The sequence below is a fragment of the Antechinus flavipes genome, chromosome 3 (assembly GCF_016432865.1).
Source record: "Antechinus flavipes isolate AdamAnt ecotype Samford, QLD, Australia chromosome 3, AdamAnt_v2, whole genome shotgun sequence".
Classification (NCBI taxonomy): domain Eukaryota; kingdom Metazoa; phylum Chordata; class Mammalia; order Dasyuromorphia; family Dasyuridae; genus Antechinus; species Antechinus flavipes.
Window position 1 is genome coordinate 191,106,003 of NC_067400.1, and position 14,135 is coordinate 191,120,137.

General features: G+C 33.4%; 1 protein-coding gene across 2 annotated transcripts in view; it reads left to right on the forward strand.

Annotated features, from left to right (window-relative positions):
- The window catches only part of CADM2 (cell adhesion molecule 2), a 1,468,479-nt gene that overhangs the window by 1,302,377 nt on the left and 151,967 nt on the right, over positions 1 to 14,135 (forward strand). For both annotated transcript variants that reach the window (XM_051984362.1, XM_051984363.1), the window contains exon 7: positions 6,131 to 6,221. In XM_051984362.1, the coding sequence (XP_051840322.1) occupies positions 6,131 to 6,221 (91 nt within the window). The remainder of the gene's footprint in view (positions 1 to 6,130; positions 6,222 to 14,135) is intronic.

A 14,135-nucleotide genomic window follows, 5' to 3' on the forward strand; every position in this document is an offset into this window, starting at 1 on the left:
CTTATTCTCTTCTCTTTTAATCATGCCATGAAAATCCTAACTCTGAATTATTCCTACTATTTATATTCCTTTACATCCATATCATGCATATACTGCTAAGAGAATCATGAAGTCATACTTCCTAGGTTCACTGCAGTTTTGCCAACTAATATCAAATAGAGGCTCATTGCAGCAAAAAGACTTCCAACTCATTTGTAATCACTTTCCTATGCATAACTGTCTTTCCTATCCCTCAGAGCTGAATACATCACCTCTTTTTCAGCTAAAACCTCTCCTTCACTCTAGTCTCTGACATCTAGGTGGCTATACTTCTTGACAAGGTAAATCACCCCATATTCCATTGATTCCATCTATTCTTGTCTTGTTCAGCAGATTGCCCTCTACTGACATCCCTTCTTTCCTTCTAATATTCAGTTTTTTCCTATCTACTGAAATCTATTCTTGTGCTTAAAAACAACCACCTCTCAGATTGGTTAAAATGATAGGAAATTATAATGACAAATGTTAAGGGAATGTGAGAAAACTGGGATACTAATGCATTGTTGGTAAAGTTGTGAAACAATCCAAACATTCTGGAGAGCAATCTGGAACTATGTCAAAGGGCTATAAAACTGTGCATATCCTTTGACCCAGCAGTGTCAATCCTTGGTATGTTTCCCAAGGAAATCATAAAGGAGGGGAAAAGACCCAAATGTGCAAAAACGTTTGTAGCAGCTCTTTTTGTGGTAGCAAAGAATTGGAAAAGAAGTGGATCCCCATCAATTGGGGAATGGTTGAACAAGTTGTGGTATATGAAAATAATGGAATATTATTGTTCTATAAAAAATGATGAAGAAGTGGATTATAGAAAGGCCTAAAACATACCTATATCTCCTCCATCCTTAAAACAAAACAAAGTTCACTAGATCCTATTAACCCTGTTAGCTGTCACCATTTATATCATTTTACAATGCAACAGTAGGCTTAATAAGTAAGAAATATCTATACATCAGACTGGTTTCTCAAAAGAAAATGCTTTATTGTTATATAAAGCAGGATGGGATTAAGCAGCATCAGGGAACTGGTTGGTCTAAGGGAGTACTTCATAGGGAAAATTAGGCCTAAGGGAGAGAGGGAAAGTTTACTCTTTCCTTATTATTTAGTCCCTTGCAAGGGAAATTTTTACTTCTTAACCATTGGCTAAATTTTTAGAAAACAAGGAATAGAAACCCAAGCTTCCTGGAATCCTGTTTACTAGGACCTAAACTCCTTGCTCCTGGATGCACACATGATCGTGTCCTGTCTACCACAACTCAAGTCTTCCTCTGCCCAAACTATGAATAAAAGCCCTGCTGAGGCCCACTGCAATTTCATTACTTACTTTCTAAATTGTATTTATATAAGATGTCTCCATTTCATCTCCTCTCACTTCTAACTTTTTGCAATCTGACTTCTGGCCTCATCTTTCAATTAAAACAGTTTTTTTTTTTTTCTTTTTCTCTATCATTAACAAGACTCAATTGAAGCTTTGGGTGAATTTTCAAATTTATTTCTCCAAAAATAAGTGACCTTCTTGCAAGAATCAATTGATGAGAGAAAGCTAGTTAACTGACATGTTAAACTTGCAACACAAAGGAAATTACCATTTTTATAGATCATGAGAAACTATTTTTATCCAATGGAGGAAATGTAGAGGTTTCATATTAAAAAAAAAAAAAAGTTACAGCAGTAGACACTCAATTAAACTGAAATATGAACTAAGGTTAAAAGGACATGAATATTTAGCTGTAGTTTGCCTTTGGGGAAAATCTACTGAATTTTTAAACTGATCCTTTATTCTAGTGTTTAGTGAACCAAATTAGTCATAATATTGCATATCAAAAAGTTCTTTTCATTGTATCTTATAGAAGCATATTAAAAAGTTTTTTACATCTAAGTTCATAATACTTATGAGTTACATTAAAAACAGTTTTTTTTTTTTATTTTCATTAGTGTGTGGCAACTCAATAAAAAATATTTCTTCTTCTAGTATTTCAATTCTTCAAAAACTCCATGATACCTTTTATTTGGACACTGTTTTTTTGCCTCAGAAATCTTAAATTCTTCTTGCATGGGAATGAGGTATGGTACTTATTCACAGTATTATATAGTCTCAGAATCTCAGAATGGGATGACCCATATCTGAACAAAAAGCCCCTTTATCTAGCAATTGGTCAGCCTGTCTTTGCCTGAAGATTTACACTTGAGGAAAAAATTACTCACTGAGGCAGGCCATTTTACTCTCAGTTTAACTTCTGAGGAAGAATTTCTTTATATTATTTTAAATTTGCCTCTGCAAAATCTGCCAGTTGTTCTAGTACTGCCTCAAGGCATCAAGCAGGGGAAAAAAAAAATTAATCCCTTTTCCACAGCATTGGGTTCTGCATTCTAAGTCAAAGCAAAAGAAATCTTATTTGTCTTCAAAAGGCAGTCTTTTCTGCTACTTGGAGCCAGCTATCATGGTCCTACTACTTTTCTTCTTTATGCTAAACATCATTATACCTATCAGGCTTCCTATGGAAGATTTTTAAGACATTTGAGTTTATCTCTGTCCTTCTTAAAATGTGCCACCCAGAATTAAAGCTAACATTTCAGATATATTCTGTCCAAGTTGAAGTACAAAGGAACTATGACCTTCCTAATCTTAGATACTTGTCTAATTAAAGCCTAAGGTTTACTTAATTTTCTCAGCTGACAGATTTCATCAAAACCTTTGTTAAAATTCTATGTAAACTGTTTCTATAGCATTCTCTTTGTCTTTGAGTCCTATCACCCTATCAAATAAAAAAATAATAAGATCATTCTGGGATGGTTTGTTCTTTATGAGATCTTGCTATTTGCTTTTTTTCCCCCCTAGGTTTTCCTCCAACATACCTTTAAAAATGTTTTAGGATTTTTCAAAGAATGTAAATCAAGGTCATTGAACTATACTTTGCAAAAATCTATTCTTTCATTTTAAAAAACTGGAACAGTGTTTTGATGTGTTTGCAATTTAGCACCAGATGATGTGGTTTATGTTCAGGCACCAAATTTAGAGATTCAATCATGTGATAAATTTATAATGGCCATTCTCTTTGACAAAAGGTGAGAAGATGTTACAGCCAAAATTTAGAAGTATGATAGACACTAGGAGTATGATAGACACTAGGAGTAGTAAATATGAAATTGATTTGAGAGAGCAATAAGTTACCAAGGCAAGATGTTTTAACAATTAAACTGGATGGCCATGGACACACTTATAGAAGAAATTTAATCTCAGGGGTTTGACATTACTAGGACTTCTCACTGGTCAGAGTAACATGGGACTATCCAAGACCTTCACAGAAGGTGGGACTAAAAGGTTGAATTGATCCCCCTCAGTACCCTCATCTGTTTGTCTCTTGGAGTAATTTTAACAGTACTTCAGGCTGTCTTTGCTAACTTCAACTAGTAATCGAGAACATCATCAGTTTACCCTTTCTGGTTTGTATGATATTTCTACCATTATTCACAGTATGCTGGATATCAATGATATGCCTCTAACCTTCACATCTTCTAATTCTTTCAGTACCCAAAGATATAGTGATATTTGGACCCAATAAACTCATTATGAAGAGTAAGGTATTTTCTTATTTTCCTAATTATATTGAGGATCAATTCTCAAATATTCTTTTTTTTTGACATATTAAAAAAAAATCAGCCCTCCTTACCGAAAACAAACAAACAAACAAACTTGAAGCAGCTCTGCCTTTTTTTCTGACATTACTTCTCATTATATACACTAACATGAGGATCTTATCCCTTTTTTGATCCTTTTCTTTTTTGCATAAAGCTTAAACACAAAAAGAAAAATAATACCTACGTTTTTGTAGTTGCTTTTTTACTAGCCTCTGCTAATTCTGAATTCTACAGTGCCTAACACTATTCTCACTTAACTGTGCACTACTTTTATTCATTCTTTGTTGTCTGTATCTTTATCCAAACCTACTTTTTTTCCCCCGGAGGCAATTGGGATTAAGTGACTTGCCCAGGGTTGCATAGCTAGGAAGTATTAAGTGTCTGAGACAAGATTTGAACTCAATTCCTCCTGAATTCAGGGTTGGTGCTCTATTCCTGTGCCATCTAGCTGCCCCCCAAACATGCATTCTTAAAAATCTAGGTTGATAAGTGATTGTCTCTTTAGACTACTTTCCATTTTCCAGTTCTTCACAATTTCATTTTAAGCTATTCTTCATCCCTCTTCCCCCATATAGTTTTGGTCCACAGAATCTCACCTATTCTTTCTCTGAATTTCTCAGAATCTAAGATGTATATATTTAACTCTGACTGGCTTTTCTCTCTTCTACCTCATATAACAGGAGAGAATATCACCTTTCCCCAAGATTACCATCATTCCCAGCAATTAGTCCCAGAATACAATACCCTAAATTCCCATTTATCCCTCTGCTTTTTGAAAAAGGAAATGATCATTGGGACATATCCCAAAGTTTTCTAATAGCTGTTTGGATATTGAAGTTCTTCATTACTACTCTATCATGACTTTGTGGTATGCATATTACTTCTTCACAGGCCTCAGAAATGCTTCATCTGTTCCCTCTTTCTGTCTTCTATGGGACAACAAAAAGACACTTTAAACTAGATGGCTGCACTTTAAATGAGGAGATGGTTAAATAGCCAGAGTAGCTACGTGGATAAGGAAGACATATTTATGAATTCAAATCTGACCTCAGACACTATTTGGATCAACCTGGGCAAGTAATTTAATGCTCAGTTTCCTCATGCATAAAATGGGCTGGAGAAGGAAATGGCAAATCACTTCAGTAGCTTTTCCAAGAAAATGCCAGAGAACATCACAGAATCAAACATGACTGAAAATGACTGGAAAACATAAGTCATAAGAAATAGTGAATGTAGTTCTCTCTCTCATATATGTGCTTGTGTATACATGCATCTATGTGTATATATGTGTGTTTACACATGAAAATATATATTATATATGATATGATCTATATTATATATACATATATATGCATTTATACATATATGCCTACATATCTCCATCCAATTGTTTGGAATAGGATACAACCATCTAGAACCTGATTCTAATCAGAAGTCTTATCCCACCAGGTCTCGGTGATTCCTATATATATATATTGTGATGCCTATAACATAAAATTTGCCTCCTTGAATTAGTACCTCTAAGCTGATATCGCTGGATAGAAAACATGAATTTTATTGCTATCAAAAATAGTATACATATTATTACAAAGTAAACTTTTGGAAAAAATGTATTTTTTTTCTTAATTAAAAAAAAATTTCCTAATCAAACAGAAAATAAGATTCTTCCTTTGGTTTTTACATTAACATAGTGCTTTACTTTACTATGATTTTATGAAGTTTGTGCTTTTTTATATTGGCAAAAGACTATCATGAAGCATACCTATCTTATGATCTAGATAAATATTACTGTCAGACTTGGATTTTTTCTGTTAAATTGTTCTTTTTGAATGTAAAATGAATTGTTAAAATTGTTTAAGATTGGCATTTAAAAGTTTATGACAAGAAACTAATTTTTATTGGCTATTTTTAAATGATTTGCTAACTTTACTAAAGGACAATTACTATATTCTGAATGTATTACTGCATTTTCAGAAAGATTTAGGTCTAATGTTTGTAAGAAAGTGGTTTAACTATCAGTCCATTGTTGGATGCTCATTATGGGTTCCAGATTACTGCAACAATGAAAGTGTTCTTATTCAAATGTGCATTAATGCATTCGGTTCTTAATAACAGCATTCATAGACATCTATAAATAGAAGAAGAAACAATTGTATGGAATGCTTGATATTCATTCTAAACACTTCTTGGCATTTCACTTTTAAATTCAGCAGTAATGTAACCAGTGAACTCATAAGTTATTCAGGTACTTTTTTTAGCTTTGCTTGAACAGGAAGTTTTGTTCTTACAATTGCAGAGACTAGTTTAACAGCTGAGAAAAAGGAATTAAAAAAAAATAAATGTATAATTTCAAATCTATAATGGGAGAAATTTTGCAAATAGAGGCAATATAAACAATATATAATTTATATTAGCTTGATTTTACTAATACCCTTTTAATTTTTTTTTCCCCTAGATACACCATCAGTTAAGATTATACCTTCTACTCCATTTCCCCAAGAAGGACAGCCATTAGTTTTGACTTGTGAATCCAAAGGAAAACCCTTGTAAGTAACATAATGAAGAATTGATCAGATAAACTTTTGATTAAATCATTTTATTGTGGAAATCTACAGTTTTCTAAATATATATATATATATATATATATATATATATATATATATATATATATATATATATATATAATATAAAATGTGATTTCTAAAACATATAACCTTTTGAATCATGTCCTGATTAGGTTATCTATGTGAGATGTTGGTCATTTGCTTTGTCATCTGGGGAAATTTCTGGGAAGAATTCCAGGAATGAAAAGTTATTTATTTTTTCATTCGGTAACATATTTTAACCTGAAAGAACTTTGGACTCAGTTGGTTACTGTGTGCATCATAAATTTGATACTAGTATATGTTCCTGAAGCTAATGCTCAATAGAAAACGTTTCAAATTGTAAAGCAGTCCAGGCAGATGACAATTTTAGGGTACTTTCTGAATTTCTTTTTCATTATAAGAGGAACCTTAGTAATGTGGTGAATGTGAGGCAAGCGATTATTGACCATCAGATCAGGTCATCATTAATCAGGTTAAAGATTTGGGAGGCATCAATTAGTCTAGGAAGCATGTGATGTAATAAAGATCCAGAGAGTTCTGGCTATTTTTTTTTTTGTTTGTTTGTTTTTCTGTTCTTATATATTCTTTCCTAGTCATAGGAGGTATATAGTAAAACTATCTAGATAATATAATAATAGCCAAAAATAGTAGAAATCATAACTTCTACATTTCAAGGGAGTAATTGTAATAGGAAAACAACTAGATTCAAAACTTTGCTAGTGAAATTTGCCATACCTAGGAATAAATAACTATAATGACAAAAATAACTTCTTTTAAAATGTTTCTTTTTTCTGACTGAACCAAAAACAAAACTACCAGAAATAATTCTAATCAGGCATCTGTTCTAATGACTTACAGTGAGATAGTGAAGTTCAAAAAAATTGCCACTTTCCCAGAATCTCTTGATAAGTAAGATGAAATGGTGAGACTAGCTCATTCAAATTCTTTCCAACTGTAAAATTCTTATTTTAATAGTGACTTATATAAGTGCTCCTTACATCTATCTTAAACTTATTTCATGATAATGCTTATTTTCCATGTAATTCTTCAACTATTGAGTAGTCAGAATAATAATCCTATCTTTAAAAGTTAAATAAATATTGTAATGCCATTGAAACTGAGCAAGACAGAGATTAGAGAACAATTTAATAGTTTATTATATGGAGAGATATACTGGGACCAAATGGATCTTGGTCCTAGGGTTGGACGAGACTATCATTTCAAAGAATCCAGCAAGATTTTTTATAGAATAACAAGAACAATGACATAATGGGGGAGGGCCTGGATGGTGTTAACCTAAGAGGGGAGAGGCACCTAGGATGACACAATGGAGGGAGGTACTGAAGAGGTTACTGATACTCTAATGATGTTTAAAATGGTTAGACCTTTATCCTGTCAAACTTTAAGAAGGAATGATTATAGCCTAAAGATATAAAACCTTTATCTCATCAACATTAAGAGGGAAAAGTCATAACCTGAGATAGAGTAACTAAATAGGACAATGGAGAAACTGGGTCAGGACATTAAAAGGGAACTGTGGTATAACAATATCATTTATGAAGCTATTAGAAAAACAAAGAGTTTTAAAAATCTCCATTTAATCATTATATCTTTAATCCCATTTCCTTGGCCCTGTGTATAAGATTTAAGAAGAAAGATAAGATAAAATCTTTGTAGATTTTCAATCAGGATCTTTAATTATACTTGACTAATTATGAGTTCTTAGTACTCCAAGTTTTTTTTAACATGAAAAAGGATAAAAATGGAGATGAACAAAATGTCAATAGGAATTTCTGTTTAGATTTGTGAAGCTAAAATGATAAATGAAACTAAGTCAGAATGGCAGTGTACTGACAAGAAGCTTAAATATTCTTCCTTACATGTTGATAGCATTCTTCTCTTTCCAGTCACTTAAGCTCAAAAACTTGTGCCACCTTCAATTAGTTTCTTTCTCTTGCTCTTCTCCACCTAATTAGTTGACAATCTCTGTCAATTCTCTTGTTTTAGTAACTTTTCCATCCATTTCTTCATTATCATTTCTGTTACAGTCACCTCTGTTGGGTTCAGTATTTCTTTCTCAAGTTTCCTTATAGGTGCTAAAATTATTCTTCCTCAGTCAAGGGTTTGATCAAAAATATTTTGTTTAAAAGGATTCCTTTGCTTAAAAATCTTCAAAAGCCTTCTTATTGCCTATTGTATTAAAATACAAACTCCTGAGACTGGCATTTAAGACCTTTCCCAAAATGGTTTCAACCTTCTTTTCAATCTTATCCGTGTACTGCTTCTATTAGACTCATGCATTTCTAACAAACTGGTAGCATTTACTTTATTCTGTAATTTCTTATACAATATCCTTATGCTTGGAGTACACTGCATCTATTTGCATTTCTCTGTTGAGCTGGAAGATCCTTGAGAAAAGGGATTGTGTTGTTTTTATTATGTGTTTATACACATTCATAGGCATATACACTATACTCTAGGGTTTTCCGTCTTTATTTGAAATTTGGGAGACAGAGGAAGTGTGTATGTGTGTGTGTGTGTGTGTGTGTGTGTGTGTGTGTGTGTGTATTTATGTGTGACCACTAGACCTGTGATTTTTATTTCTGTAGAGAATTATTGATATGGAAAATATGAATTCAGAAGAATGGCTTGAACCTAGGTTCTTTCTATTCCCAAACCTGATCCTCAAATTATTGTACCGTAATGCCTCAATCTTTGCACAGAATAAGCACTTCATGTTTGTTGAATATTATTGAATTGCCTATTCTCTTTTTTTGACTCATCTCTCTTGGAATTTCTCTTTATTATTTCTCTTTCTTCTCCTTATTCCCTCTAGGATGTTAAAAAACAAAAAATTGAGCACATATCAATTTTATGGTAACTACTCTACAAAGCTAAATCCAACCAGAGACAATCTTTCTCTCCCCAAAAATGCAGTATTTTTAAGAGCAAACTGTCTTCTCTTTCTTTTGTAACAATATAATTCCCACACTATAACTTGAAAAAATTCATATACTTACTAAACTATTTCTAATTATTATGTGATATAAGAAAAAGAGTAGTGATCTAGGGTTGAGAACATGTAACTTCTAGTCCAGCCTCTGAGAAATATAAACTCTGATGGTGGAAATGAGGATTAGTTGTGGTGGAAGAATCCGTCTCTTACAAAATATTTAGACCTTGATTTCTAGACAGAAGAGATTTAGATTTTTCTCCCCTCCAATTACCACTCCCCACCCAAATGGTGACATTTTTCATGATGTTATTTGTGCACTGGAGACATCACACCTAGCAAAAAGATTGCCTAGGCAAATCAAAGCTCTTTGAATTGAGGTTTATTAGCCTTGGTCATCAGGATTTGAAATAGCAGCTTGGTTGTAAGAGGCAGAGTTAATCACAGGAGCGAAGAGCTCTGAAAAATGGATTTTCCTCCAGCCTAAGTGAGGAAATTACAAAAACTAAGAGGAAAAACATTCCATTAATCAGCGGTTCCTAATCGCATCACCCCACCCCATCTCCATTCTTGTTTCTACAAAAAAGAAAGGAATGCCCTACAAAGTGAATTTAAATTACATTTTTCAAATAAAGCAAATATCATAGGCAAATAACTCAGGTATGCTGCTGCTGCATTTGGACCTGTTGGCTCTTTTTTTTTTTTTTTTAGTTTGGCACTTAACAGAACAAGCTAAGGCAGCATAATGTGGCTCCATTTGTAAGCATACAGAACTGTTTCCCACCCCCTTTATCCTCCTTTCTTCAGCTTCAATCTGATCCATTTCTAGTCCTCAGGTAAGGACAAAGATGGCCATTTATTTTCACTTTGTGCATACTATAGCCTTATCTGTAATCTGTGAAAAATTTCTTCTTAACTACAAAAGACCAAAATCGGATTTTGTCCACACCCTGAATTTAGATGGAATAGCCATCCTGATAGCTTTGAAATAAATTACTCCGTGATGTGTTTAGATGAGCTACCATTGAGTCTCCTGTTTCTAACCTGCCCTCTTAGATGCTAATGTTGTTTTGCTTTTGAATGTGAGGACCCTAGTGACTGTTTATGAACAATCATGCCTTATTTGGCTGCTTTGGATTGGAGCCTTTTGCCATTTTCCTGTGAAACAGCTGCATAACTTGGTACAGGACCAAGTTGTTCCACTTGACACTGCTCTGAGGAATGCTATTCTTCCATTAAAAGAGAGATTACTGTATATGTCTGCCTATTGTTTTAATTTTAGTTTAAAGTGATGATCAGGCTAATGCTGGCTACTCTTCTTTTTAAGTCTACTCTATTTCTGCTTTCCTCTATTCCCCTCCTTTTTTTCTCTCCCTCTCCCAGGATAGCTTTTAGGCTGTTCCATTCATCATTTTAAAAAATGTACCTAAATAATGAACTTCTCTCATGAACTCCCCGACTTCAGACTTAACCATTTGCATTGTAATGCTGGAGAAACTGAGCAAGATAGAGATTAGAGAGTATTTAATAATTTATTAAATGGAGAGATTTACTGGGAGCAAATGGATCCATGGTTTGGTCCCAGGGCTGAATGAGAGTATCATCTCAAAGAATCCAGCAGCAAATGTCAGATACAAGATTCTTTTATAGGGTTACAAAGAACAATGACATAATGGGAGAGATACCTTGATGGGGATGACCTAATGGGAGGAAGAACCTAGGATGACATAATGGGAGGTACTAGAGAGGCTCTTGATGATGTCTAATGATGTCTAAAATGGATAAAAACCTTTATCCCATCAAACATTAAGAGGGAATGATTATAGCTTGAGGTCTAAGATATAAGACCTTTATCCTATCATTAAGAGAGAATGGTTATAACCTGAGGCAGAGTAACTGAAAAGACAATTAGGGAAACTGGGTCAGGACATTAAAAGAGAACTGTGGCACAACAGCGTGATTGTCCACTTTGTTTGCAAAGTCTTTGGGAACATTTGAGTCACCATCATTCTATTATGAGACATCAGAAAATGGCTTGGAAGTGTAAATAAATATTACACCTTAAATCTATTTTGTATTGAAAATAAAATAATAATAAAAATTGCTTGTGCTAGCAATCTAGCATCTTTTGTGCTAGTATCTTTTCAAAACATGATACTTCAGAGACAGACATATGAACAAAGATTAAACAACTATCTAAAAAAATAAGGGACAGAGAAGTTGATAATCCATGTAGATAGAAAGAGTTCCTTCATGTGGAAGTTCCTTTCACCAATGGCCGAAATGGAGTGTCCAACATCAGTTTATGGCTAAAAACTCTCTATTTCCCAGAGACTCTGGTAAAAAAAATCCAGAGGGCCAGCCTCTCCAAGCAAAAAACCCAGCTCTCCAGTCACCCAGAGGCCCAAGGCAGAGATCCAAAGGTCACTAATCTCTACTCCCAATCTCAGTTTTATATATATGCACACATGCACCCACATATATTTTAATGTCCTGACCCAGTTTCCCTAATAGTCCTACCTCAGTTACTCTGCCTCAGGCTATAACTCTTCCCTCTTAATCATTAGAATGTTTGATAGGATAAAGGTCTTATATCTTAGACATCATTAGAATATCAGGTGCCTCTCCCCCATCTCCTGTACTTCTGCCCATTATGTCATCATTCTTATTACCCTATAAAATAATTTTTTTATTTGACATTTGTTGCTGTTTTCTTAGAGATGATAGTTTCATTCAGCCCTGGGACCAAACCATGGATCCATTTGGTCCCAGTAAATCTCTCCCTTTCAAATAAACTATTAAAAAACTCTCTAATCTCTATCTTGCCTCAGTTTCTCCAGCATTACAAATTTTAATACACAATTGCTTTATAAATCATGCTGGGAGAGAAAAATCAAAATAAAAGGGAAAATACCATGGGAGAGAAAAAAAAAAAAACAGAAAAAAAGTGAATAAGTGAATATAGCATGTGTTAATTTACATTCAATCTCCTTAGTTATTTTTCTGGATTCAGATGGCATTTTCTGGGATTGCTTTACATCTCTGAACCACTTTGAAGAACCAAGTCTTTCATATTTGATCATTGCACAATCTTTCTGTTCTTGGGTACTATGAATTCCTGGTTCTGTTTTTTTACTCAGCATCAGTTCATGTAGATCTTTTCAGGCCTTTCTATAATCAGCTTGTTCATTTTTTTATAGAACAATAATATTCCATTACCTTCATATGCCACAACTTGTTCAGTCATTCCCAATTGATGGGCATCTAATCATTTTCCAATTCTTTGCTACCACAAAAAAGAACTGCTACAAATATGTTTGCACATGTAGGTCCTTTTCTCTCCTTGAGATACAGACTCAGTAATGGCACAGCTGAATCAAAAGGGTATGCACAGTTTGATAGCCCTTTTAGCATTCCAGATTGCTCTGTGGAATGGTTGGATAATTTCACAACTCTACCAACAAAGTATTAGTGCCCCAGTTTTTCCCACATCCCCTCTAACATTTATCATTATCTTTTCTTGTCATTTTAGCCAGTCAGAGAGATGTGAGGTGGTACCTCAGAGTTCTTTTAGTTTACATTTCTCTAATCAATTGTGATTTAGAGCACTTTTTTCATATGACTATAGATGGCTTTAATTTTGTTATCTAAAAATTGTCTGTTCACATCAATTGGGGAATGACTTGTATTCTTATAAATTTGACACTTCTTTATATATTTTAGAAATGAGACCTTTATTAAAAACACTAGCTATAAAGATTTTTTTTCCCAGCTTTGAACTTCCCTTTTAATCTTTGTTTCTGTGGGTTTTGTTTGTATAAAACCTTTCTAATTTAATGTAATCAAAGTTGTCCATCGTGCTTTTGATAATGTTCTCTAGTACTTCTTTGACTATAAATTTCTCTCTTCTCCAAAGATCTGATCTATTGCTCCCAAATTTGTTTATAGTATTATCCTTTATGCACAAATCATGTACCCATTTTGACCTTATTTTGATATAAGATGTGAGATATAGCTCTATGCTGACTTTCTGACATATTATTTTCCAGTTTTCCCAGCAATTTTTTTCAAATAGTGAGTTCTTATTCCAGAAGCTGGAATTAGGGAGTTTATTAAACAGTAGATTGCTATAGACCTTTATTATTATGAAAAATATATCTAATCTATTCCAATGATCCACCACTTTATTTCTTAGCCAGTACCAAATGGTTTTGAAGACTGCTGCTTTATAACATAGTTTTAGGTCGGGTAGTGCTAAGCCACCATGCTTTTTTTTTTTTTTTCCCATTAATTCCCTTGACATTCTTGATTGTTTTTTCTTCCAGATGAATTGTGTTATTATTTTTTCTATTTCTATAAAATAATGTTTGAGCAGTTTGATTGGTATGGTGCTGAACAAATAGATCAATTTAGGCAGAATTGTCATTTTTATTATATTAGCTTGGCTTACCCATAAGCAATTGATATTTTTTCAATTTCTTAGATCTGACTTATGTGAAAAGTATTATATAATGGTGTTCATATAGTTCCTGGGTTTGTCTTGGCAAGTAGACCTCCAGGTTGTTTATTTTGTCTACAATTATTAAAATAAAAGTTCTCTTTCTATCTTTTGCTGCCGAGTTTTGTCAGATATATAGAAATGCTCATGATTTGTGTGAGTTTACTTTATATCCTGCAGCTTTGCTAAAGCTGTAAATTGTTTCTAATAGGGATGATTTTCTAGGATTTTCTAAGTATATTATATCATCTGCAAAGAGTGATGGTTTTATCTCCTCATTGCCTATTCTAATTCCTTTAATTTCTTTTTGTTTTCTTAGTGCTAAAGCCAACATTTCAAGTATAGTATTGAATAATTATAGTGATAATGAACATTCTTGTTCCACCCCTACCTTATTGGGAAT